This window comes from Astyanax mexicanus, chromosome 16 (assembly GCF_023375975.1).
Source record: "Astyanax mexicanus isolate ESR-SI-001 chromosome 16, AstMex3_surface, whole genome shotgun sequence".
Classification (NCBI taxonomy): domain Eukaryota; kingdom Metazoa; phylum Chordata; class Actinopteri; order Characiformes; family Acestrorhamphidae; genus Astyanax; species Astyanax mexicanus.
In genome coordinates this window covers 10777934-10805475 of record NC_064423.1, presented here as the reverse complement: position 1 = coordinate 10805475, position 27542 = coordinate 10777934, and the positions used below count along the sequence as shown (strand labels likewise).

General features: G+C 40.0%; 1 protein-coding gene across 5 annotated transcripts in view; it reads right to left on the bottom strand.

The window, feature by feature from the left end:
- Positions 1 to 27542, bottom strand: part of arnt2 (aryl-hydrocarbon receptor nuclear translocator 2) — a 151460-nt gene that overhangs the window by 29307 nt on the left and 94611 nt on the right. For all 5 annotated transcript variants that reach the window (XM_022669504.2, XM_022669503.2, XM_022669507.2 and 2 more), the window contains 3 exons: positions 25582 to 25733; positions 4295 to 4370; positions 1167 to 1293 (listed from right to left, as the gene is read on the bottom strand). In XM_022669504.2, the coding sequence (XP_022525225.2) occupies positions 1167 to 1293; positions 4295 to 4370; positions 25582 to 25733 (355 nt within the window). The remainder of the gene's footprint in view (positions 1 to 1166; positions 1294 to 4294; positions 4371 to 25581; positions 25734 to 27542) is intronic.

The following is a 27542-nucleotide window of genomic DNA, read 5'->3' as shown; positions in this document are numbered from 1 at the left end:
ATTTCAGGAATATAGTATAATAGTATAACAGTATAATCATAATGTGGCAAAATAAATAATATAGCATAAAATAATATAATGCAGCAAATAATATTGCAGAATATTTAGTGCATGCATATAAACTGCAAACTAAAACAATTATACAATAAATACACCTAAAGCTTCACAGTAAATAATAGACTACTTTTAAGACAGAACAGCCCTATTATCACGATATGGATTTTTAATATCATGATATTTCTGTGTCACAATATATTGTATACGATATAATATTGCCCACCCCTACTGCCCGGCACTATTATTTCCAATTATTTTATTTTATTTTTTCCCCAATTTACTTGGACACCTCTCGCTAGTGATGCCCCAACACCAGGAGGGTGAAGACTAGCACATGCCTCCTCCGATACATGTGAAGTCAGACTCCGCCTCTTTTCCAACTGCTGCTTATGCAGTCTTGCCGAGTAGCATCACAGTGTGCTCGGAGGAAAGCGCAGCGACTCGGTTCTGATACATCAGCTCACAGATAAGATGAACAGGATTCGAACCGGCGAACTTAGCTGGATGGACCACTTGGAGCATCGCTTATTTTTTTTATATTAAATATAATTATATTGGCTCTGTTAGATTTGTGTATCATATTCGTTTACTTTTCAAGGTTTCAAAGTTAAGCTGAAACATGAATAGGTCCATATGCTATCATAACTGATATTACTTTAGATTTAAGCTGAAGACAGTGTAGAAGGTAGGGGTGGGCAATATTATATCGTATACAGTATATCGTGACACAGAAATATCATGATATTAAAAATCCATATCGTGATAATAGAGATGTTCTGTCTTAAAATTAGTCTATTATTTACTGTGAAGCTTTAGGTGTATTTATTGTATAATTGTTTTAGTCTGCAGTTTATATGCATGCACTAAATATTCTGCAATATTTTTTTGCTGCATTATATTATTTTATGCTATATTATTTATTTTGCCACATTATGATTATGCTGTTATACTATTATACTATATTTCTGAAATTTATTAATTATTTTTCTGTTTTCCTATATCGTCAAGTATATCGTTATCACAAAAATACCCTGAAATATCATGATATTATTTTAGAGCCATATCGCCCACCCCTAGTAGAAGGTAGACGATATCTGAGCGATACGTACAGCCGGAGATGCCTGTGTACATGTCGCTGAAGCGCGGGTCTCTCTCCTGAGAGAAAAGGGTCTCCGTCTTGTCGATGGTCTTGCTGGCCTCATGGACGCCACCTGGCACGCCGCCCACTGGTACCTGCTAACATATACATACAGGCAAAGAACATGAGCTATGAGAGTCTTACAGTGTCAAAAAACCACATAATAAAGACTTTTAGACTTCCATTACATCTTACGCCTTTACACGCTTTCTGATCCAATACAGCACTAATGAAGCTAAACCTACAGACCTAAAAAAAGAAATCCGGTGTGAAATGAACTTGGGTTGTAGTGAAACATGATAACGAGTATGAACTTTTGTCAAATAGCCCACCTCCAATTTCCCCCCAACTTTCTGAAATACAGCACTTTTAACTGATGCTCCCAACAGGCTTATAATGCTAGTGATAGGAGCATAGCGTTACCCATTTAAATATTTGTGTTATGTTGATATATGTGTGTTTATGTTGATATTAAGGAGCAGTTAAGCCACTCAGTTTAGTTCTCCAGCACTGAGACTGAAACAGTATTAGCATTAGCCGCTAACCGTCCTAAGCGCTAGTTCTTTCGCCGTTCAGAGTTAAGTATTATCGGTCTATAGCCTGCTGCTTACCCTAGCTAGAACTACTGGAGCAGCATTAGCAAAAGCCACTAACTGCGCTAAGCGTTAGCTCTTCTGCTGCTCTGAGGTGAGTATTATCAGACTGAAGTCTGCTAGTCTGTGTGTTTACTCTGTTAAAACAAGCTATGTGGGACGAGCCGCTAGCTAGTATCGCCCTGGCTTACTAGAACACTCAAGGTTCCTCAGTGTAGGGCTGTAATTCTAAGCTTACTCTAAATAAACAGAAGTGCTTTACTCACTCACATAAACAAAAAAAAGTTTTTTAGAAGTAAAGAAATATATATATATTTTTAAAGAATTACAGTTTTGTTTACTTAGCTTAGCTTAGCTTTAAACGTCTCTCCACCCAGAAATTAGAAGGAAAACATGGCGACACCCCTGTTCTTTACTAGTGTCGCATAATGCGCCTTATAATCCGGTGCACCTTATAGTGCAAAAAATACAGTAGTTAGCATTCTCCTGAAAGCGTGTTGAAGCTGTTCCAGATGGTGTGGCGCTTCTTTAAATAGTGCTAGCTCCCCGGTGCTGGTAGTAGCATTGTCTGATCAGGAGAATTCCAGCTGGGAAAGTGGAGATTTATAGTTTTTTTCTTATTTAACAGCAATAAAGCAATTATAAATAATGCATTAACACCTCCTTGTGAGAATTAGGAAAAGTGAGCATTAAACGGAGTAAAAAGTGGACTGGTGCCTGAGGCAGCGTTCCACATGAGAGCGGATTACCACCACACACAGCTATGCGTGACTTCACGCCACAGCTATGCCCTAATTTCGGTGCACGGAACCGCGGAGAGCTAGCTGAAGATACAGCCTGAGGGGGCGTTTCAAATTAGACTGCATCCTCCGTAGCGTGGAAGGGGTTACGCAACTTTAGAGGAATACTCTTAACATGCAGAAAAGCAAATCCTGCAAGTGGGTGGCTTGGAATCGGAGGGGTGAAACAGGCTGAAACAGCAGTCTATATTTGGGGAGGCATCACAGGGTTATTAGAGATGTCTTCTCTAAGGTCTATAAGTTAAAAAAATCAGCTGATTTGTCATAAAGACAATGATTAACTTTAGTGGAGAGTAGAGCTAAAATTGCTAAATTGGGTCACTAATTGCTACAGTTACACACAGAGAGGGATGCAATATGCTATAATGCTTTTATATGTTAGTGTTTTCGGGGGTGTAACAGAACACAGAGGCCTTGGTTCAGTTCACACCACGGTGTGGACGTCACTGTTTGGTATGAGTTTAATAGATCGATGAAAAAAAAAAAAGCAACAAAAACTATTTTTAAACCCAAAGTTTCTGAGACAATTAAGCCACCCACTTACTAAAACTCCTATAACTAAGAACTGAGAACACCCATACTTGTATTGTATTCCAATAAGTTTCGCACTATAAGGTGCACTATCAATAAACGTCTATTTTCTAGTCTAATTTTATACATAAAGCGCATTAGGATATAAGGTGCATTATATGCGCCACTAGTAAGGAACAGTGGTGTTGCCATGTTTTCCATCTAATTCAGCAGGTCTTGCCGCTGGGTTGGGGAAACCTGTAAAGCTAATCTAAGTTAAGGAAACAAAGAAAAACATATATATATTTTAAAGTCAAACGAGCGCTGGATGTTAATCTACACAGATTTCTCTCCTGAAAACTGTTTATTTGGGTGAGTAAAATGCTTCACTGAGAGACTGAGAGTACTGAGAGTTCAAAACGGCGAAAGAGCTTGAGCTTAGCGTGGTTAGTGGCTAATGCTAATACTGCTCCAGCAGCGCTAGCCGGGGTTATCAGCAGGCTACAGCCGATAATACTCCCCTCTGAACGGAGAAAGAGCAAACGTCTAGTTTTTGTTTAGCGGCTAACGCTAATATTGCTCCAGCAAAAAAAAATCTGCATGTGTTTCTGTATAGCTTAAATATAGTCTTCAATATTATTACATTTACAATAAAAAATAAAAAACGTATCAAATAAAAGAGCACACATTAAATGATTAGAGGTGTGTCCAAACCTTTGACTGGTACTGTATATATATTTATGGCTATGCATAATGTGTATATATATATATATATATATATATATATATATATATATATATATATATATATATATATGCAGCAAACCGAGAAGTCTGTTCCATGACAGTTCAGTGTGAACACATGTACTGTACCGTAACCTAACCCACACTGTTTTTCTCCTCAGTGCAGCAGAAAGCATTTCCCACTTTCTATCTGTGTCAATTTAATAGCTCTCTTCCATCCACAACGTGCAGGAGACGGGGAATATATATATCTCTCTATTCCATACCAATATGGAGCATATAAAAGTGAAATATGTGTGAAATTGAAGTGTTTACAGCCTGTGAGCACACAGAGTGTGTGTGTGTGTGTTTGTGAGAGAGAGAGAGAGAGAGAGAGAGAGAGAGAGAGAGAGAGAGAGAGAGAGACAGTGTGTGTGTGTGCGTGTGTGTATAAATATACTGTATATATTTACCTGTGACAAATCATATGCTGTCAGTCCGTCCCTCTGATGCACCTCCAGCTCCGCCTGCTGCTGCTGCTGAAGCTGCCTATAAAAAAAAACAAAACACACAGAAATATATTGTGATTTTTCTGTTTATAAAATGTATAGAAAGTTGTGGAGAGATCATAATAATGCTTATAATGAACTTTCTCTGTTAATAATTAGTCCCCAGATCCAGGGAAAATGTGGAGATTTGGTGTAAATGCTTGGTTTGCTGTAGAAACATTGATTTTCACACATTCTGTTTATTTTTTCCTACATTGTAAATTAATAATAAAGTCATCAAGACCATGAAGGAACACGTATGGAATCATGTAGTAACTTAAAAGTGATACAAAACACTTGTGGTTTCTGAGGCTGGTAACTCTGATGAACTTATTATCCTGTGCAACAGAGGAAACTCTTGCTCTTCCTTTCCTGGGGCGTTCCTGATAAGGGCCAATTTCATCATAACGTTTTTGATGGCCTTTTTGACTACTGCACTTGAGGATACTTTCAAAGTTCTTAAAATGTTTTGGACTGACTGACCTTCATTTCTTTTTTTTTTTTTTTTACTCAAATAGGGCTATTTACTGTATAGCCACTCTACCTCTTCACAACTTAAAATTTAATTTATTAGCAAATTCAGCACAGCTGTTTACTGAAAGTAAAAAAAACTGAAACACCTGGATTTAGACCACAATAATTTGTTGTCTCGATGGACAGTTTTATGTTTTTTGGATACAATCCGGGTTAGCACCCGAACATCCCTTTCAGACAGCTTCCTCTTACAGCGTCCACAGTTAATCCTGTTGGATGTGCTTGGTCCTTCTTGGTGGTATGCTGACATTACCCTGGATACCGTGGCTCTTGATACATCACAAAGACTTGCTGTCTTGGTCAAATGACAGGTGTTTCACTTTCATTGTCCATCCCCTTGTAGTTGTGAAGAAAAAAAAAGAAAAAAAAGTAGTGTAGTCAGTAGCCCATGGTCTCCTGTAGCCCTGCTCCTTGCTGTTAGTCAGGTATATGTCATTAGTGTGATGGGGAGCTGGGTGTAGAGCTCCACACACTCTGAGCCCAAAGTGATTTCAGCTCTCAGAGCTCCCAGCTGCTCACAAGCAATTCAGCGCTGAACCCCCGAGAGGAGCCCAAACTACCCAAACCCTTTCCACCGAGTGCATATCAGCCTCAGAGTGCGGCGACGAGGAGGCTCCAACACACTACACACGGACAGGGCGTGATGAGCAGGGGGCCAAATGTGCTCCAGTGGGATTCTCCACAATTCCCCCATAGCTCAACTTACTGCTTCCACAGTACCTCATCAAAGTTCAGAGTGAAACTATAACTGTGACTATCAAAACTGCAGGACTGAGCCCCAAACCCAATACCATGGGCTGTTTATTATCTCAGCACAGACTGATTTCATGAGTAAAAAACTATATCTGGAGTTTCATGGCCTTAAACTCACAATACTCACTGCTGAAATCAACTTTCAGGTCATGTGTGATTTTTTTTGTGTATTGTCCATTGGTTAAATGTTTATCCATCCATCCATCCATCCATCCATCCATCCATCCATCCATCCATCCATCCATCCATCCATCCATCCATCCATCCATCCAGGCATCCAGGCATCCAGGCATCCAGGCATCCAGGCATCCAGGCATCCAGGCATCCATCCAGGCTAGCCAAACAACCAATAAACAAAATATAACACAATACCCAATGGAAGGTAGCCCTGGTGGGCAAGATTTCACACTGATGGTAAGTTGGGATCTGGGGACACACCCATTATGCAAATGACGTGTTTAACTGGGCGGAGTTTAATTAAATCTCTGTGGAGTTGGCCAGTATTTATAGGGTTTATTGGGATTAACACTGAAATATTCAACTCTGTCAAATAACTCCAACCCTGAACAAAATTTAAATCTGAAAGAGTTAAAATTACACTTTGAGAGTGAAAATCAACTCAGCTATTTAACTCTGAAATTTCAACTCTCCCGTTTTTGCTGTGCAGGAAAAAAAAAACTGTATAGAAGAATCACACTTAATTCAGACTTAATTTGCAACACTGCTAATATCTCACAAACTTCAGGTCATGTGGAGCCATGAAGCAAACTTTTGCCAGAAAATTAAAACAGTAAAACGAAAAAACAATATAACTCAAGCAATGCCTTGTTTTTGCTATTTTCAGCAACACAACACTGAACCGTAGGAGTTCAAATAATGAATAACACCTCTGAAGCATGTTTACGCTCTTGATTGAGGATCATAAATTACCCAGCACTCACTTGTTCCCTGCCTAATGTGCACCAGAAGACTGCGCTGCTAATTTAAGTCCTCCACATCTGCTATCTGTACGACGGCATGTTAATTATGTAACTCAAAACAAAACAAAAGCGGGATTCATCCTGACATCATCTAAATGAATCAGCTCTGTCACACGCACACGCTCTTCCCACGCTGACAACCTGTCCGCTCTCACTGTACACGACTCTGTTCATTCCTCCTCCTGAGTCACCTTCTCTTTTACACGTTTAATCTGCTCCATTAGCGGCGTATCCGTTAAACGCCGGACCCAGCTGGACCTAAACGGAGTCGGGGGTGGCTGATTGGTATTTATTCATGTTAGGGGTGGGCGATATGGCCCTAAAATAATATCACAATATTCCATGGTATTCAATTAAAGAGATTTAATGGGAAATGAGAAGTGTGAATCTTCCTTTTGCTAAAAACAGCAAAAAAAAAAAAAAAAAGTAGTACCCTTATGTAATAATTAGGGGTGGGTGATATTTGGGCACGATATTTTAGGATATAATATCGTTCAAGATATTCAAAAAAGTTACAGTACGATACAATATGGCACACCCCTAATTCATATTATTGTAGAAATTAGGGGATCAGACCTTGCGATATATAAAAGTAATCTTTATACAAAATAAAAATAACCTACAAAATTATCTTGCTGCAGATGGAGTCACTGTGCATCGTTCAACTATTCTGAGCACACGCCACAAACAGAGTCGCTTGAGGTATGCTAAAGCTAAAGCACATTTGGGCAAGTCGGCTTCATTTTGGAATAAGATTCTGTGGACTGATGAAGCTAAACTTATTAGAGTTATTTGGAGGGCAGTTATTTATGCATGGAGGAAAAACAAAAACACAGCATTCCAAGATAAACACTTTACTGCTCCCCACAGTAAAATCTGGTGGTGGTTCTTCATGCTGTGGGGCTGTGTGATCATTGCAGGTACTGGGAACCTTAATAAAGTTAAAGTTGAGGGTCTCATGGGTTTCAGTCAATATCAGCAGATTCTTGAGAACAATGTTTTTTTAAGAATCAGTGAGAAAGTTAAAGTTAGAGTTAAAGTTGTGCCGGGGCTGGATACTTCAACAAGACAACGACCCAAAAACACTAAACTCTGCTCAAAATCTACTAAAGCATTCATGCAGAGGAACAAGTACAACGTTCTGGAATGATCATCTCAGTCCCCAGACCTGAATATTATTAAAAGCTGTGGTGTGATTTAAAGCGGGCTGTTCATGATCAGAAACCTGAATCAAACCTGACTGAACTGGAGATTTTTTGTAAAGAAGAATGATCCAAAATACCTTCAACCAGAAGCCAGACTCTCATTGGAAGCTATAGGAAGAGTTTAGAGGCTGTTATTTCTGTAAAAGGAGGATCTACTAAATATTGATGTCATTTTATTTCTTTTGAGGTGCTTAAATTTATGCACCTAATTAATTTTGTTTAAAGAATTATTGCACACTTTCTGTAAATCCTATAAACTTGACTCATTTCACTTTTCAAATATCACTGTGTTGTTCGTCTGCTATATGATATATTTAACTAAAATTAAAATTTGCTGATTAAAACAACCAATGATCTATAAAAGAAAATCATGAAAAGGATCAGGGATCTTGTTAGTCATGCTCAGAGACTGTAAAAAAGATGGACGCCATGTCGCCGTTACTATTCATTCAATGAAAATGAAGCCAAAATCTTCCACCATGTTGGCGATCCTGAAACCCGAGTCTGCGCAGTAGAGACCAGAGGAGGGAGAGAGACTGTGGAGAGACAGCCTACTCATTTAAATAACCCCGCCCCTGAGGACTGCCTCGAGGTCACAGGCTGCAAAGCGGAGCGGAGCTGATGGTCTGTTATTGGTCCCGCCCATAACCAGCCCTTTTACAATAATCACACCTTTTTGAATAGAGCTGAATAATGTTTTAAAAAACGAATTCTGTGGGGATATAATAATTGAACAATATAAGCAGAGGTTACACTAACTGCTGCATTTAAATAATGGAGGTAGAATTACAGTATATTAGAAAAAAATGTGATTGAAAGTTGTTCGTTTTATCTGGTCTGAAACCTATGGGGATGGGTGGGGTTACACAGCTTTCTGCAACCGAACAGCAGGGGGCGCCCGACCTGTGGTGGCTTCACTTTTGAGAGACGATGCTCTGTCCAGATATACACAGTCTATGGTCATGCTAGTTTGGAGGTGTGGAACAAGAGCTAATTTGACTGATGCTGTGCTTAGCAAGGTCTAAGCAAGTTATTCACTAAATGCTAAAAGCCAGCTCATAGGGTTAGAACCGTTATGCTAACAGACATAGCAGCTGGGCATGAAATTTGAAGTTTTGGTTTGTGGTGATGGTGCTCTAGTGAGACATCTAGAGGAATACAGGAGAGTTCATTACAAATAATGATGATTTCCACTGCAGTGCTGTGTTTATCTTCTTTTTTTGGGGCGGCTCTGTTACCTTTACTTGAACTTGGGTCGTTATTTCGGTGCAGTGACAGAACTTTCATTTATCAGAGTGTGTTTAAGGTTAGTGTGCTGTGGTTTAGCCCCTCAGGGATTAGAGCCAGATCAGCAGTGTGGGACCTGGATGCTGACGTAGCGCGTTCGCCCCAGATTTATCCACAACTTCAGCTGTCTGAAAGGGATAAATCACACACACACAATCTGACCACAGCCAGTTAGCCTGAAACAGCTAACAGTAACCACAGCAATAAACGCGGCTCAAAGGGAGGTGAGTTCATCTGAGGTAAATCGGGGTTTGGAGAGCGACTCTCGACATGAGACAAAGCAGAAGAAAATAATATTCAGGGTTTATAACCCAGTCAGGAGCCTCCATCACTAAAAACAATAAAGTATTTCTCTTTTGTTTCTAGTTTTAACCCATTTTTCTCCCTAATTTGGAAGACAAATTACTCAACCCACTCAGCAGGACTTTCCCCATCACTAGCAATGGCCACCCAACACCAGGAAGGTGAAGACTAGCACACACCTACACTGAGCATCACAGCGCGGTTGGAGGAAAGCGAAGCGACTTAGGTCCGATACATCTGCCAACAGATGCCTGTGCTGACCGATTGGGAGTGATGTGGGGAGACAGCGCCATCTACCCTCCCAGAAAAAGCATGGCCATTTGTGCTTGTGCATTGTCTTGGACTCTAGCTACTGATGGTACGCTGCATGACATGGATTCAAACCAGTGATCTTCTTATTTGTGGTAGTGAGTGGAACTGTGTTCTCTGAAATCCCTCAATACTTTTGGGGTGAGTTGAATAGTTCAATATCCTGTCCTCATGCAATCAAATTCTCACAGCAATGCTCCACAAACCTTTCCTGAACAGTTAAGGCCGTTACTCAAACAATGCAGGACAAACCCTTTAGAAGACACTTGATTTGGAAGAAACAGCGAATGTCCAAATTTTGTCCAAATTTGTCTTTTCACAAACGAGTCCATCTACCCTCCCAGAAAGAGAATATATGATTATGATAGTGATTATATTTCCGCCAGGAACGACCATGTATGTGTTTTTAACAGACGTCCCTTGAGAAAATTTCAGGCTGATTTATTACCTACTTTTTTCCCTAAACTCTGTAGTCCTCCAGTAATTTTAATACCGTCGGGACTCACATCTCTAACTTTCGCCACCTCACGTTGTCTACTGCTACGCACTGTAATTACACTTTGCGTGCACGTTTCCATGGAGATCCATGTAAAACAACAGCGTGTGGAAATGGAGGAGCTACTGAACAGGATGTCATGTGACTTAGAAAGCCTAAAAACTCACTGGTCCTCCTGTTTTTTTAACTGTAGTCAGGATGCAGGAATTTTATCACTGAGTAGAAGAGTGAAATACTTTTTACAGACGGCCCCCTGAGAAACTAATCCCGCCCAGACCGGCCTTTAGTCTGATGGACCACTCGAAACTTACAGCCAGTAAAATGTTTGAGAATAATACAGTATTGGCAAACATAATATCGAGATATTACTTATTCAAATGTCTTGATATTTTCATCTACCCCTATATTTTTTTCGTAAGTCATATTCCAGATACTATCCAAACATACAACAGAGACAGATTAAACTCTTCCTGCTTCACTCCTGTGAAACAGTGGGGAATAGTGAAAATATCAAAGATAAGCTCTCGCTCGGCCCCCGGGCTCCTGGGATTTGAAACACCCCGCTGATGAAAGGTGAGGGTGGTATTTGTTTATCTGGTGGGAGAAGAATACAGCACTGTCCTCGAACAGAGTATCCCTTACACACTGGAAAACAAGAACCCCACCACCCCACCTCCTCTACACCCCAACACACATACACACACACTGCTGTCCCCATCTCACCTCCAGAACAATCCTCCAGCTCAAAAATCATGAAGGTCATTGTGGAAATTTTAAGGAAGTATTTGGACACAGTGCCGTACAGGCCTCAGTATGGGAGGTCTACTGACTCAGTCAATAGAAACACAGTGGTTTTTATGGAGTAAACCTGTAGCTGGCTGTGCTTACACTGAACTTTTCACTATCAAACCAGTGACAGACAAACATACACAACACCTACCAACACGTACCAACACACACCAACAAACTGGGGCTTTATGGCTAATCTGACGCTTGGGCTCAATCTAAACAGGCAATCACTGGATACACTGGATGAGGAGCTAAAACAAGTCAAATATTCCAAACCAGTGGAAAACTGCAGTTCCAAAAAGTTCCAAAACCCCAAAAACTTCAAGTAGTGGTTTAGCAGCTCAAGTGCGGCAGATGACGGACAAGAACCCAAACATGAACTTCTTAGGAGAACAATCGGTTTCGAACAAGCGGTTTCTAATAGAACTGCTGGTGGTGGGGGCGCTGAGTGGTCCAGTGGTCTAAAGCGGTGCTGCCACTATGAGCGGGAGGTCGCAGGTTCGAACCCCCGCTGATGCAGCCTTGCCGTCAAGCTGCCTGCGCTCAGAGGGAGGGGTAGATGGCGCTCTCTCCAGTAATTGCAGTTAATCCCTGAATATTGCTGTGATTAATCAGATAAATTTTTCTAATTGATTGGCACCACTAATTGTAATGTATTGTAGATGCAATGAAAATGTTAATCAGGCTTGGCTCCATCGCTCAATACTTTTGGGACCAGTTGGAGAGGTCCTCCTTACTAATGCCCTTGTTGCTGAATGCAATCAAATTGCCTCACAGCAATGCTCCAGAATCATTTTTCATGAACAGAAAAGACAGTTAATCCAAAAAATGCAGGACGAATCCCTTTAAATACACTTGATTTCAGGAGAAACCATGAATGAGCAGGTGTCTCAATACTTTTGTCCAAAAGTACCATTTCTATTGCTGTACAGATTCATTTCTAACAGATTCTATAAAGGACTACATACAGTGTCAAGTGATAATTACCGGGGTCCAAGCACTTCCAGCATAATGAGACTTCAAGGATACGGCATGACGCCATATGAGACCAACATATGTTTTCTCCTGAGGAAACACTTCATGATCAGCTTACATACTGCTATTCCTGCAGTTTCCATATGTTACTGATATTTTAAAGAGCAAAATTAGATTTAAATGATTCATTTTCTGAATCAGACTGAAACTGAGACTTTGCAGATATAGAGCACAGGGTCATCCATGCTATAAAAAAAATCCTAGAACAGTCATAGAAAGCCTTCCATGGAAAGAAGAGACAGTTACACTAACAAAAACACTAACTTTTTACTTTACTTACACTTTATGGAATATTTACAGAGTCTTGCAGAAATATTTGGCCCCTTTGAACTTTTAGTAAACCTTTTGCCACATTTCAGGCTTAAAAATTATTTTAGGAACCTAAAATAATTACATAATTTATTTTTTTTCTTGCTCTTATGATACAGAACTAGCATTTTGTAGCTTTCAGTAGTCAAGAGTGTGAACCAGTTACCAACTGAACCATCCCCAACACACACACACACCAAAACAGAACAAAGCAGAAGACCAGGAGCATGCTGGGTCACCTGGACCGACAGTGGAATGACATGGACAGCAACCAACACACTGAACCGCACATGAACCCCAGGAGGAGAAATTAAAGAGGGAGAAAAGAGAGAGAGAGAGAGAGAGAGAGAGAGAGAAAGAGCAAAAGGAAAAACAATCCACACATCCAACTTTCCACAGGAAACTCTCTGCTCTCCGCTTCCACTAACAGGCAACTGACTAATCTCTGTGTATGAAAAATTACCACCCAAACGAACAAAAACACACACACACACACACACACATAAACACACAGGAGAGTTGAGGTGCACATTGAATTCTGCCATGATTTGAGAAGCCGTGGTTTTATGTTCTTTGGATACAATCCGGGTTAGCGCCCGAACATCCCTTTCAGACAGCTTCCTCTTACAGCATCCACAGTTAATCCTGTTAGATGTGGTTTGTCCTTCTTGGTGGTATGCTGACATTACCCTGGATACCGTGGCTCTTGATACATCACAAAGACTTGCTGTCTCGGTCACAGATGTGCCAGCAAGAATTTGTCCTCTTTTGAACTCTGGTATGTCACCCATAATGTTGTGTGCATTGCAATATTCTGAGTAAAACTGTGCTCTTACCCTGCTAATTGAACCTTCACACTCTTACTGCTCTTACTGGTGCAATAATGTGCAATTAATGAAGATTGGCCACCAGGCTGCTCCAATTTAGCCATGAAACCTCCCACACTAAAATGACAGGTGTTTCAGTTTCATTGTCTAACCCTTGTATCTGTGTGTGTGTGTGTATGTGTGTGTGTGTGTGTGTGTGTGTGTCTGCATCAGACGCTGTAGATATGATCATGTGCTATAAAAATGATACACAGTGAGTGTCAGAGTGGCAGACAAAACTCATCATAAAGATCCGTGATGAACTATATGATGGGGACAGTATTGGGTTGCTATGGAAACAGAGCGGGCAATAAAGCACCAGAATGGAGACGGGCACCTGTGCATTTACTGTCGTGTTTACGTCTGTCTGTCTGTGTGTGTGTGTATATATATATATATATATATATATATATATATATATATATATATATATATATATATATATATATATATATATACGCTTGCCATTAAAAAAATATAAATAAATAGTTGCACCCAGAAGGAAGTGTCTGATTGATTCATTATTCAGAAGGAAGATAAAAGTTACCGAGTACAGTAAATGATACATACTTCAGAGTGGTATGGAGAACTCTTAATCTTATTTATTGAGCTGCATATACAGAAGCAGTGTGTAAAATGAGGAACTCTACCAGCCAGGCGAGTGGTAGAGGTTCTTAGTGGTTAGTGGTGTCCTACAATCCTACAATAATCCATCCCATGCAGCTCGAACACTCTCACACAGTTCCTGCAGATTTCTAACCCTGCGTTGATGTGGGTCCACCCCGTTCAACAGAATGAACCGGGAAAGAAACTAGAAATTCAGAGAGCAGGAGCTTGAGGACGTCGAATCGCCTTGTTTGTGATTGGTCCAAAGAAAAGCTAGGAGCCAATCGGGTTAGAATGTCGCTTCACCGCGTCATAATTCTTTTGCATAAAGTTGAGAGAAATTCATCTCTGTGTCGCTTTGTCGCTTGTCGCCTCTCGCGTGTCGCGGCGACAAATCGTGCCCTGCCATAGGAAATGAATGGTCGCTTTGTCGCATTCCAGTGTGAACGCAGGGTTAGTCTTAGTGATGTAATTAGACCCAAGTAGTCTAAAATGTAAATAAACAAATATATTCCTGATATATTTTGGAGAACCGCAGCACTTATCCAACACTGGCAGAACTGACAATGTCTCTGCTGTTGAAAAGCTAAGATGCACAACATAAAACCAATGATTATGGCTTTTTAGTTGATTAATACAATATATTTGACACTTACAAGAAATCCAAATTTGAAAGTAATGTAATTAATGTATTTAATGCATTTGTATTTGCAATTCGGAAATGTATGTTGTGAATTTAAAAATCTAAACAAGGAAACCAATTGGTCAATTTATTATTATTATTATTATTATTATTATTATTATTATTATTATTATTATTTATTATCACATCAGTGCAAAGAATGTTTTTGGGCAAATGTGAGACAGGCCTTTGTCTCCCATTGAGACTTTTTTTTTTGACCTGTTCATTTATTATTATTGAATCTTTAAAACTGACTCTAACTGAGGGAAGTGAGACCTGCAGTTCTTTTAATGTTGTTCTGGGTTCTTTTGTGACCTCCTGGATGAGTTGTCAATGCCCTTTTTGGAGTAATTTGGGTATAATCTCTTGAGACTGCGGCAGTATGTGGATGAGTATTCCTACACAGAGGTGTGAAAGATTAATTGCCAGTTATCGTTAAAGCTTGTTTACAACCAAGTTATTGATTTTAGGAAAACAAAAAAACACTTTCATACAGGACTACATTGGTTTGGAGAGTTTTTTTTTCCTTTAATAAATAAAATTATAATTTATATTTTATATTTACGCAGATTATCTTTGTCTGATATAAATTTTTTGAGAATTGGAAAAATGGGGGCAAATACTTTTTCACGCCACTGCAGACAGACAGATGGAGAGATGGGGGAAAAGAAGATAGAAGAAAAAGTGAGAAAGATAGAGAGATAGAGAGAGAGAGAGAGAGATGGGTAGAGCAGGACAGTGTGCGCTGATGATGACTAATGGTGTGTATATAGTGTGTGTGTATGAGTTTGTGTCATGCTGAGCGCCAGTAAGCAGGTCACAGCGTGATGCTGCTGTCAGACAGCACACACAAACACACACACACACACACACACACACACTCACACACACACACACACTCACACACACACTTGTAGCTCCATCTCCCTCTCAGCCTGACTCTGCTGCCTCAACTCCAGACAGACTGTCATTTAGCATCACCGCTGCCCTCCTGCTACACACACACACACACACACACATATACACACTGCGGAGTGTGTAACCTGTCAGCAAACTTCAATTTCCCCTCTTCCGCCCCGCTGCGGCCTCAGCAAAACCCACAGCCTTATCCTCCCGCTACCTGACCAGCACCCGCCCGGCTCTTCTCCGAACAGATCAAAGAGAAGTACAAAGAGCAGCAAACTCTGCTGATGATAAATCCTTTTATGCATGTAATGCAGTACAAATGTTCAAAGTCATCATAATTCCAAAGCAAATCTAAGCCTCAATAAAACAGAACAAGTCAGACACGTACAGATCTGCGGCCTGTCTGCTCAGCGTCTGCGTCGTCTGCTGATCAGGCGTCTGTCTCACTGTAATCGGCTATGAGACGCAAAGAGAATTTGTTCATTTTCCCAGAAAGCAGTTTGGTGGCTATGGGGAATGAATAATAAAGGAATGAAATAATAAACGACAAATAGAGAAGGAGTGCAGATCACCATAGCAGTGGACTACAGCTCAGTTAACTGCCCTGACAGGGTACATAAACTTTGGTTGCTCAAACTTGGCCACATTTTTGGAGTCAGTGTATATTTTGGCCTTTTGATTTCATTTCAGAAATAAAAAAATGAAAATGGGACACCACCCGTTATCAAATTATTGTTTTTAAATAGGTACACAACAAACAGGCTACCTTAGATATCCAAAACCTGCCTGATAGCGCTAGACTGAGGAACCAGTCAGTCCCACACAGACTATAGCACAATATACTCGCCTCTGAATGGCAAAAGAGCTTGCGCTGCGGTTAGCGGGTAATGCTAATGCTAATGCGGCTGCATCCAGCCTTAGTGCTGGAGAAACTTCACTGAAAACTCACTGTATTTCAGCGGAGTGGCTTTACTGCTCCTTAAAACCTGACTGGTAAAATTTGGATTATATCGGATTATAAGGGGAACTGGCAATTTTTTTAAAAATTTAATGATTTTAAGTGGGCCTTATACAGGGGTTTTAGTGTGGGAGGTTTCATGGCTAAATTGGAGCAGCCTGGTGGCCAATCTTTATTAATTGCACATTGCACCAGTAAGAGCAGTGTGTGAAGGTTCAATTAGCAGAGTAAGAGCACAGTTTTGCTCAAAATATTGCAATGCACACAACATTATGGGTGACATACCAGAGTTCAAAAGAGGACAAATTGTTGGTGCATGTCTTGCTGGCGCATCTGTGACCAAGACAGCAAGTCTTTGTGATGCATCAAGAGCCACGGTATCCAGGGTAATGTCAGCATACCACCAAGAAGGACCAACCACATCCAACAGGATTAACTGTGGACGCTGTAAGAGGAAGCTGTCTGAAAGTGATGTCCGGGTGCTAATCCGGATTGTATATATATAAAAAAAAACAAAAAAAACAAAACCACGGCTGCCTAAATGACGCAGAATTCAATGTGCACCTCAACTCTCCTGTTTCCACCAGAACTGTCCGTCGGGACAATAAATTATTGTGGTTTAAAACCAGGTGTTTGTTTCATTGTCCAACCCCTGTACATAAAAAAAAAAAATACTGTAATAAATACAGTAAAGTCGCAGTGCACCCGTCGCATGCTGCATGGGCCACGCCCACTGATTTTAGACACTTGTGCCACCTGGAACTGTTCCACAGGGAGGGAAAAAGCAGGGAAAAACTGGCAGAATGTCTTCAGATGACATATGCTCCTCAAAAACTAGACTGTCACTCATCTTTCTATGTCAGAAAAAAAGTGAAAGTAGAGCAGAGAGTTATGGATCCTCACTCAGGAGCTGAAACTTTGTGTGGGGTTTTGGAACACGGCCCAGATATTCCCTCCTTTCACCACAAAGACGAGGAGATTTCCTCTACCTGACGCTGGACAAAAAAAGTTTGGAGAGAGTTGCCTGGACACAACCGATCAATCAATCAATCTGATAGTCACTGTTTTATAAACAATTAGTTTAATATATCATATAGCAGACGAACACAGCGATATTTGAACAGTGAAATGAATGAAGTTTATAGGATTTACAGAAAGTGTGTGATAATTCTTTAAACAAAATTAGGCAGGAACATAAATATTTAGTAGATCCTCCTTTTGCAGAAATAACAGCCTCTAAACTCTTCCTATAGCTTCTTCCAATGAGAGTCTGGCTTCTGGTTGAAGGTATTTTAGATCATATTCTTCTTTATAAAACATCTCCAGCCCAGTCAGGTTTGATTCAGGTTTCTGATCATGAACAGCCTGCATTAAATCATACCACAGCTTTTAATAATATTCAGGTCTGAATTGAGGACTGAGATGATCATTCCAGAATGTTGTACTTGTTCCTCTGCATGAATGCTTTAGTAGATTTAGAGCAGAGTTTAGTGTTTAGGGTCGTTGTCTTGTTGAAGTATCCAGACCTGGCACAACTTTAACTTCAACTTTCTCACTGATTCTTGAACATTGTTCTCAAGAATCTGCTGATATTGACTGAAATCCATGTGATTAATCCTCAACTTTAACAAGATTCCCAGTACCTGCACTGATCACATAGCCCCACAGCATGATGAACTCAACCACATTTTACTGTGGGGAGCAGTAAAGTGTTTATCTTGGAATCCTGTGTTCTTTTTCCTCCATGCATAAATAACCGCCCTCCATATAACTCTTTTAAAATTTTAGATTCATCAGTCCACAGCACCTTATTCTTATTCAAAATGAAGCTGACTTGTCGAAATGTGCTTCAGCTTTAGCATACCTCAAGTGACTCTGTTTGTGGCGTGTGCTCAGAAAAGGCTTCTTCTGCATTAATTACTCTCCCATACAGCCTCTCTTTGTGTAAAGTGCACTGAATAGTGAATAGTTGAACGAAGCACAGTGACTCCATCTGCAGCAAGATGATGATGTAGGTCTTTGGAGCTGATCTGTGAATATGGTGGTTGACTATGACTGTTCTCACCATCCTTGTCCTCTGCTTATCTGAGATTTTTCTTGGTTTTAACTAGAACTGTGTTTTTATGTCCTTCTTCTAAACAATGATGTTGAACAATCTTTGTTTTCAGGTCATTTGAGAGTTTCGTTATGAAGCTCCCATTTTGCCATTCTTTAGAGAAGATGCAAAGAGGAGAAAAACTTGCATTTTTGCACTTTAAACCCTTTCTCATAATTGGATTCACCTGTGTTCGCAGGTCAAGGGTCAATGAGCTTACCAGTCTAATTTTGTGTTCCAATAATTAGTGCCAAATGTATTCAAATCAATAAAACACAGAAAAAGGTGCCCAAATTTACTCCCCTTGCCTTATATAGTTTCAAGAGCTATTGCTCACTTTCTGTGAATCCTATAAACTTCATTTCACTTCTCAAATATCACTGTGTTCATCTGCTTTATGATATATTTAACTGAAATTGCTGATCCAAACAACCAATGATTTATAAAGAAAATCATGAAAATTATCAGCGGTGCTCAAACGTTTTCATACCATTGTAAATTAGCCTTTTTCACTACTCTGGTGGAAAATGTCTTCACTTAAACTGGTGTGGAAAGACATTATTACAGCACAAACACTGTTCTAAAGTGCTAATCTTGTGACTCCACGGCCCCTCACTCCATAACACCAGACCTCCTCTGACCCCATCAGTAGACAGTAAACACGAGGCAGCTGAGGGCAAACAATATAAAAGTGGTACCTGTTCCCCTCGGCTGCAGCCAGTAATAATACTCCCCCATTAACCTGAGTGACTCATCACAGTATGGACACTGTCTGACAGGTCTGAGGGCAAACTGGGACGTCTACAAGCCCACAAGTTCATTTGTGTGATCTTAAACTTGCCCAACCCGCCAGTTAGCTACAGCATTTAATAAGCCTTTTAAATAAAACAGCTTTGATATAGGTTGTTGAAACAATGGAGATGTTCTAGACCTGCCACGGCTTCCTGAAGGGCTGCGATGGGACATCTACAAAAGTAGATGTTATCTACTTTTCAATATCTGATTTGGCAAATGTCTTAAAATTTTTTGATAAGACAAAAAAGACGAAGAGAAGCACTGCAAAGCCTGAAGGGGGGGGGAGGGGGGGGCTCCAACTAAAGATGTTTGTTACAAAGTCATATTTATTATTTACAAACTGAGAAAACATGGTGAAACCCTCCCAGGAGTGACCAGCCGACCAGAATTATTCCAAAAGGGCATGGACAACTCATCCAGGAGGTCCCAGAAAAACCAAGAACATTTAAAGAACTGCAGGTCAACCAAGTCACTCAATCTGAATCAACTCTACACTCAACCCTTCATTTAAATTCCTCAAAGCATCCAAACATCACACAGATTAGATTATAATTCATGAAATATCAGCAGATTTTAAAGTTTAACAACATACTTGACTCTAATTTCGGCCATTTCAGTCAAAATATTGGAAATCTAAGCTTACTATAAATAAACAGCAGCACTTTACTCACCTAAATAAACAGTTTTTCAGGAAAGAAATCTGTGTAGATTAACATCCAGCACTCATTTGACTTTGAAATATTCGTTTTTTTATTTTTTTTATTACAGTTTTGTTTACTTAGCTTAGCTTTACAGGTCTCGCCACCTAGCGGTGAGAACTGCTGAACTAGGAAAAAAGAAAAAAAACAAACAAACAAACAAAAAACCATGGGGACACCTCTGTTCCTTACTAGTGTCACATAATGCGCCTTATAATCCAGTGAGCCTTATGTATCAAAATAGACCAGAAAATTATTGATAGTGCGCCTTATAATCTGGTGCACCGTACAGTGCAAAAAATAAACTAATGATTAAATGATTCATTAGTTGAGCAGACAAAACATGAAATATCTTGGGTTCACAATGTCCTCAATCAAATAAAAATTAAAAAGTAATGTACGAAAATGTTGGTATATGCCATCTATTAATGCTTTTCGAGGCCTGGTTCTGGGTTTAATTGAATGCAGTCACAATGCTGAAGTTCTCTAAGGAACTAAGAAGTTGAGAAAGCAGCAGAGACGCTGCGCACGATGCCGCTGAACGCCGGTGTTTGCACCTTCATTAAAAACAACAGTTTCACATTTTTGAACGCTGCGTGACGCGCCACAGTGTGTCCGGTGGCCTTAATGGCCACCCCAGGTTGGACAGCATTCACGCTCTGTGTGAGTCCACTTCCTGTGCCATGCACTCTACCACTGCTGCTTCCCTATTTCCTCTCCTGCGCTCATTTCCTACTGAGAGGATAATGGGAAACACAGGGAAGAACACACACACAGACAGACACTCACAAACACAAATACACACACATATACAGAACATGACAAGATACAGAGAGAAAACATACACATCCTGGCATCCTAGCCAATGATGTCATTGTGTACACACACAAACACACACACACACATTAAAACTCAAGCATACCGTAAATACATCACACACACATACATTCTCAAAAATTCCTAATCCCTGGGTGAACACACACACACACACACACACACACACACTCAGAAATTGTAAATATTTTGTCTGTACAGCTTGTTAAACTGAACCATGTGTGATATGGAGGGTGCCTTGGAGAATCAAGGGAGGAAATGAGCAGGGAAAGTGGGTCAACAAAGTCTACATATGTCTGAATGGGACACAGCCCCACAAATCAGCCATAACTTTAAAACCACCTGCCATTATTATATAGGTCCCCCTCTTGCCACCAAAACAAATCAATGAATTAAAAATGTATACTGGAATAACCTACTGACGTAATCCACATATCAAAAGCAAGACTTTCCCTATATAACCAGCATGGTGTCTACAACTATCAGAAAGTAATCCAGCTGAGAAAAACAGGTAAAAAACACTCATTTATTAAAAAAATAAATAAATAAATAAAAAAACTCTTGGATCAGTCATTCAGGACATGTGTACATAAACATACATTGACCGAAAAGAGTATGAAGAAAAAAAAAAGCTGGATCTGAAATCGGATAATTAGTCCGATCTATGGGAAATAACCATCCACTAAATCAGAGTTAATAAATCATGTTCAGAGTAACCTACAGACATGACTTACGATATGTCTTATGTAACTCTAGGCTGGCTCTATCTACCTCTCCTTAGACAGCCTGTTATCAACTGTAATCAGTGAGTAATCCAGCTCAGAAAATCAGTTAGCACCAAGTCTAACCTGCTCCAACCCTGTCAAGGCAGGTTACTGTATCTGTTTCTATCATGTCCCCTTTTAAACCCAGCTGAGCCTAGTTGTTGTCCAGCATTGTGGCTAACCTGCTATTCTAGGTTTCATAACTCAGGTTCAGAGCCAACCTACTGACGTGACTATAGACTGATCTATACTTACTGTATCCTATCTAACACATTCAGCCTGTCATCAACCATCAGCAAGCAATCCAGCTGGGAAAAACAGTTTGCACTGTGGCTAAACCACTACAACCTAGCCAGGGCCAGCTGCCCAACCTGCTATTATAGGCTTCATAACTAAGACTTAATATCATTTTACTTCAATTCACATCACCTGGAAGTGGTTTTAATGTAATGGCTAACTGGTGTATGATGTACACCTGTATTGATAGTAAATCCCAATATCCAGCATATCCCCTTCTGACGCAATCATTAAGTCCTGCTGCTGCACCCATCCAGCGAGGGGCCCGAGGGACCAAAGCAAACACGGAGTGGTGCGAGCGACTGCCAGGCTGTGAGGGGAAACGAGGGCGGGCATTTACCCCCCACCCCTCCCCCCTCACCTGGCATCACCTCCGCTGAGCTGGGATAAATATTATTGAACATTATGCAGCCGGTCTGCGTGCAGAGCGCACTGAACCGCTCTCTCTCTCTCTCTCTGCAGCCGAGCGGCGTTAATTACAGAAAACTTCCAGAAATATATCCCACACGCCGGACCAGGATGTTTAGAGAAAGTCCGAGTAAAGCGGCAACACTATTTCACTCAGGAGCAGCAGAGAGAGAGAGAGAGAGAGAGAGAGAGAGAGAGAGAGAGAGAGAGAGAGAGAGAGAGAGAGAAAGAGAGAGAGAGAGCATGAGAGAGAGAGAGAGAGAGAGAGAGGGAGAGAGAGAGAGAGAGAGAGAGAAAGAGAGGGAGGGAGAGAGAGAGAGAGAGAAAGAGAGGGAGGGAGAGAGAAAGAGAGAGAGAGAGAGAGCATGAGAGAGAGAGAGAGAGAGAAAGAGAGGGAGAGAGAGAGGGAGAGAGGGAGAGAGAGAGAGAGAAAGAGAGGGAGGGAGAGAGAGAGAGAGAGAGAGAGAGAAAGATACACTTACGAGTGTAAATATAAGTGTTTGCATTTATAGATAATATAGAATTAGAGCATGAGAGAAATAAAGAGAGAAAGAGAGAAATAGAGAGAACAAGAGAGAGAGACATAGAGAGGGAGAGAAATGGAAAAAGAGAGAGGAAACAAAAGAAAGAATGGAAGAAATAGAGAGCAAGAAGGAGAGGAAAAGAAAGACAGCAAGAGAGAGAAAAAAACGGAGAAAGAGAGAACGAAATAGAGACCAAGAGAGTCATAGAGAGACAGAAATAGAGAAAGAGGGAAGGAATGAAATAGTGAACGAGAGAAACAGAGACAAACAGCAAGAGAAATAGAGAGCAGAAGAGGGTAAAATAGAGTGGGGAGAAATAGAGAGAGAAAGAGAGAAATACAGAGCAAGCAAGAGAAAAAAGGGAGAGAAAAATATAGAGAGAGAAAAATAGATAAAGAGAGAGAAAGAAAAAGTAAAGAAATAGAGAACAAGAGAGTGAAATAGAGAAAGAGAGGGATTGAAATTGAGAAAGAGAGAAACAGGGAGAAACATAGAAAGAGAACTAGTAAGAGAGAGTGAAATAGAGAAGGAGAGAGGGAACAAAAGTGAACAAGAGAAACAGAGAGAGAGAGAGAGAGAGAGTAACAGAAAGAGAAAAAGAGCAAGAGAGAAGAAAAATAGGGAAATGGAGAGGGAGAGTAATAGAGAGCAAGAGAGATAGATAAAGTGTTTGAGAAAGAGACAAAGGAGTTTGGGGAGAGAAAGACAGGAGGAAAAAAGAGTGAGAGTGAGACAGAGAGAGATAAATAAAAATAATGAGACAGAGACTAATAGACAAAAAGAGACAAAAATGAGAGACCAAGTATAAGAGACGAAAAGAGAGATAAAGAGTGCAAGAGGAGAAAGAAAGACAACAAAGAGAAAAAAGAGTAAGAGAAAGAAAGGAGTGTAGGATGGAGATGATGAGAAAGAATGAAAGTGAGAAATGGTAGATGTATGGTATATGATTATGAATAAAGTTGATGCTACTGTATATGTTTATTGTTGTTACAGTGCTGTTGTCAGTATTAATAATGTTACAGAACTGAACAGTGTGAATTAGAGAGCAGGACTAATATTTAATTAATGATTCAATTATTCACCAACATTATTCAATTATTAAAATGATTCAAGTAATTATGTTGTAAACAACTGTCATTCTGTCATGTGGTCTTATTTCCTTCCCATTATTATTCTTTCTTTTTCCTGTTCATTGTTTTTTTTCTGCAAGATGAAAACAATGATACTAATTAGAGGGAGAAATAAATAAAGAAAAAAGTGAAAGAGAAAATAGAAGATTAGAGAGACATAAAAAACAGAGTGCTCTATTATTGCAGTGAGAAAAAGAGAGGAACCTAAAGAGAAAGAGATAGAGAAAGTATGTGAAAGAGAGTGAGACAACTAGATAGAAAGAAAAAAAAACAGGGAAAGACAGAGGAAGTGAGAGATCATGAAAGAGAACTTAAGAGACAGAAAGGCAATTAGATAAAGAGAAAACAGAGAGACTGATATAAAGAAAGAGTGAGAGAAAGTGAGAAACAGAGAGACAGAAATAAAGAAAGAGTAGGGGATAACAAGAAGCAGAGGAAGTCAGATAAAGAAAGAGTGAAAGAGGAAGCAAGAGAGAATAAAAGAGAAACAGAGAGACAGAGATGATGAAAGAGTGAGCGAGAGAAAGTGAGAACTAAAGAGAAACAGACAGATATGAAGAAAGAGTGAGAGAAAGCAAGAAAGAACTAAAGAGAAACAGGGAGACAGATGAAAGAATAAGAGAGAAAAAGCGAGAGAGAAACAGAGACTAATAATGATTGAGAGAGAAAGCAAGAAAGAACTAAAGAGAAACAGGGAGACAGATGAAGAAAAGAGTAAAAGAGAGAGAAAGTAAGAGAGAGAATGCAAGAAGGAACTAAATGTAACAAAGACAGATGAGGAAAGAGTAATAGAAAGAGAAAACAAGAGAGAACTAAAGAGAAACAGAGAGAGACGTGTGAAGAAAGAGAGAGAGAAAGAGAGAACGCGAGAGAGAATTAAAGAGTAATAAGTAAAGAATGAGAGAGGGAGAAAATGAGAGCGAACAAAAAAGCAACAGACAGAAAAAAAGAGTGAGAAAGAGAAAGCAAGAGAGAACAAAGGAAACAGATGAAAAAAGAATGAGAGAGAAAGAGACAACTAAAGAGAAACAGATAGAGAGAAAGCGAGATAGAACAAAAGAGAAACAGACAAAAGAAAAGAGTGAGAGTGAAAGCGAGAGAGAACAAAAATGAAAGAGACCGGTGAAGAAAGAGTGAGGAAGAAAAAGCGAGAAAGAATAAAACAAAAACAGACAGATGAAAAAAGAGTGAGAAAGAGAAAGCGAGAGAGAACAAAAACGAAAGAGAGAGAGACAGAGATAAAGAGTGAGAGAGAAAGTAAGAAAGAACTAAAGAGAAAAAGAGAGACAGAAATGAAATGTAATAGATAGAAAGTGAGAGAGAACTAAAGAAAGAAAGAGTGATAAAGAAAGAATGAGAGAGAATGTGAGAAGGAACTAAAGGTAACAGAGAGAGAGATAAAGAACAAGTGAGAGAGAAAGAACTAAGGAGAAATAGAGAGAGATAAAGAAAGAATGAGAGTGTGAAAGCAATAAAAAACTAAAAAGAAACAGGGAGACAAATGAAAGAGTGAGAGAGAGAAAGAAAGCTAGAGAGAACTAAAGATAAACAGAGAGAGAGAAAGACTTGGAGAGATATAAAAAGAGTGAGAGAGATATTGAAAGAGATATAGAGAGAGAAATATGAGATGTCAGAGTGAGTGTACGTACTTGACGTTGGTGTTGGTGCAGATGATGTACTCGATCTCGTCAGAATACGGGTTCTGGAAGGTGAAGCTGCTGGTTCTGATCAGCATCCACTCGCGGTTCTTCATCCGGAACCGATACATCACTGACAGCACCTGACCTTTCAGCTTCACCACCTGACAACACACACAATGCAGACACATCACCGTCATTTCCATACTAATCAGATTATTATACAGTTAATGCAGAGAAAAATCTGTGATCATGATCGATTACTGAGCCCACATTCTGTCCTTTAGCCAGGTTTGGTATCTGACGTGTGATGCTTTAGATTAGAAGAGTAGAGGCTAGGCTAATGTTTCTAACAAACACTGTGAACAGTTTAGACTGTTCCCAGTCTGATCTCTGTTGATATCCGGTTGATATAAGCACCAAAATAAACCACTGAACCTTATTGCGATGTCACAATAAGCAAACCTGCACAGAACCACCCTGGCCCCACCCCTCACCCACTAGATCAGCTGAATTATCTGCCACTTCGAGCTGCTGGTTAAGAAACTCAGAGCCAGGAGACTTCATCTGAGAGAGGGATCTGTACCTTCTGTCTGTGGCAAGTGAACAGATAAACACAAACCTTTAAATAATGAGTTGTGCCTATTCTACCTTGTGTAAAAAGAGGTATAATGTGTCCTGTTTAACATTATTTCATTCAGTGTCGCAGAATATGTTCCAGGATATATGTCATATAAGGCATTACCATCCACAGTTAAGTCAATGGGTGGTAACGTGTTAAAGGTCTCCTTCTGCTAAAATCCACTTTTTCTTGTTCTTTGTGAAATACAATAAGTCTTTTTGAGTTGTATATCCATGCTGCATATGAAATTCTTCCTTAAACTCTATTGTCTGCAGTAGCTAAGGAAAGGAAATTTCTGTAATACAGTATTCATTGCCTCGCCCACATTGGCTCAGGACCGCTTACATTCGGAGCTAAAACCTGGGCTGCAGCAAAGCCAACACTGTCTTGTCAACCAAAGAGGTTACAACTCTGTTTATAACCGCTAGCTAATGTTAGCTATCTTGTGTAAGTAACGGTAGATTTACATCGGATCTCCGGTTGATTCTGCGTTTTATCGAGACCCTAAATATACAGTAGGGAAGCACAGTTTGACAAGGTAACACAACTTAACAGAATACCGGTTAAAGAGCAGTTGAAACTGCCCAAGCAACCAGTCACTAAGTCTGAGGTAGGAGTTAAGTAGCTTTAGTTTAGCTGAAAGAAACAATATCAATGCCACCTGGGAGTGCAGCGCCGCCACTTCCATTGGATAAGGCTTTTTCCCACTCTTACACTATGTCTGCCTTAGTGTCCTCGTTCTCACTCTGGATGACTCCCCCCCCACCTCCTCAGTGTCTCTCCAATAACCTGAATTAACTAGTCCAGCTAGCCGAGCCAAGTTTAGACCTCACCGTCCCTATATTCCACCTTACAGCCGATTTAATATCTGCATACTTTCCATACTATAACCTCATGCGCCAATCAAAGAGCCTTATATTTCCCACCTGAGGCAGAAAAACTGAACTTAAATAAAAGAAAAGATGACAAGACAGTGATTTTTTTCCATTAACAGGAGAACAAGGGACTGAGCGAGGGAGTAAGTGAGTGTGTGGTGGCAATTGAAATGCCTTCATCAAAATAAGACAAGTCAAGATTTAAATAAATGGCTACTTTAAACAAACTGGACGGTGGAAGTTTCATGGGAAAAAAGAGCGTAAGAGTGCAGTTACCAACGTCCCCAGATGAAGGAGAGATTGAGTATGAACTGTTACTACTGACACTAATACTCTAATCAATGGTTTAAGGATGTCCTGATATGATCCAGAAGATGTGACTCACTAGCTTAGCTTAGTTCTAGTTTAAATTTCCCACTTCCACCTTAAAAGATGCAGCATCCAATTGTGCTAGAATGTAACCATTGCATCATTTA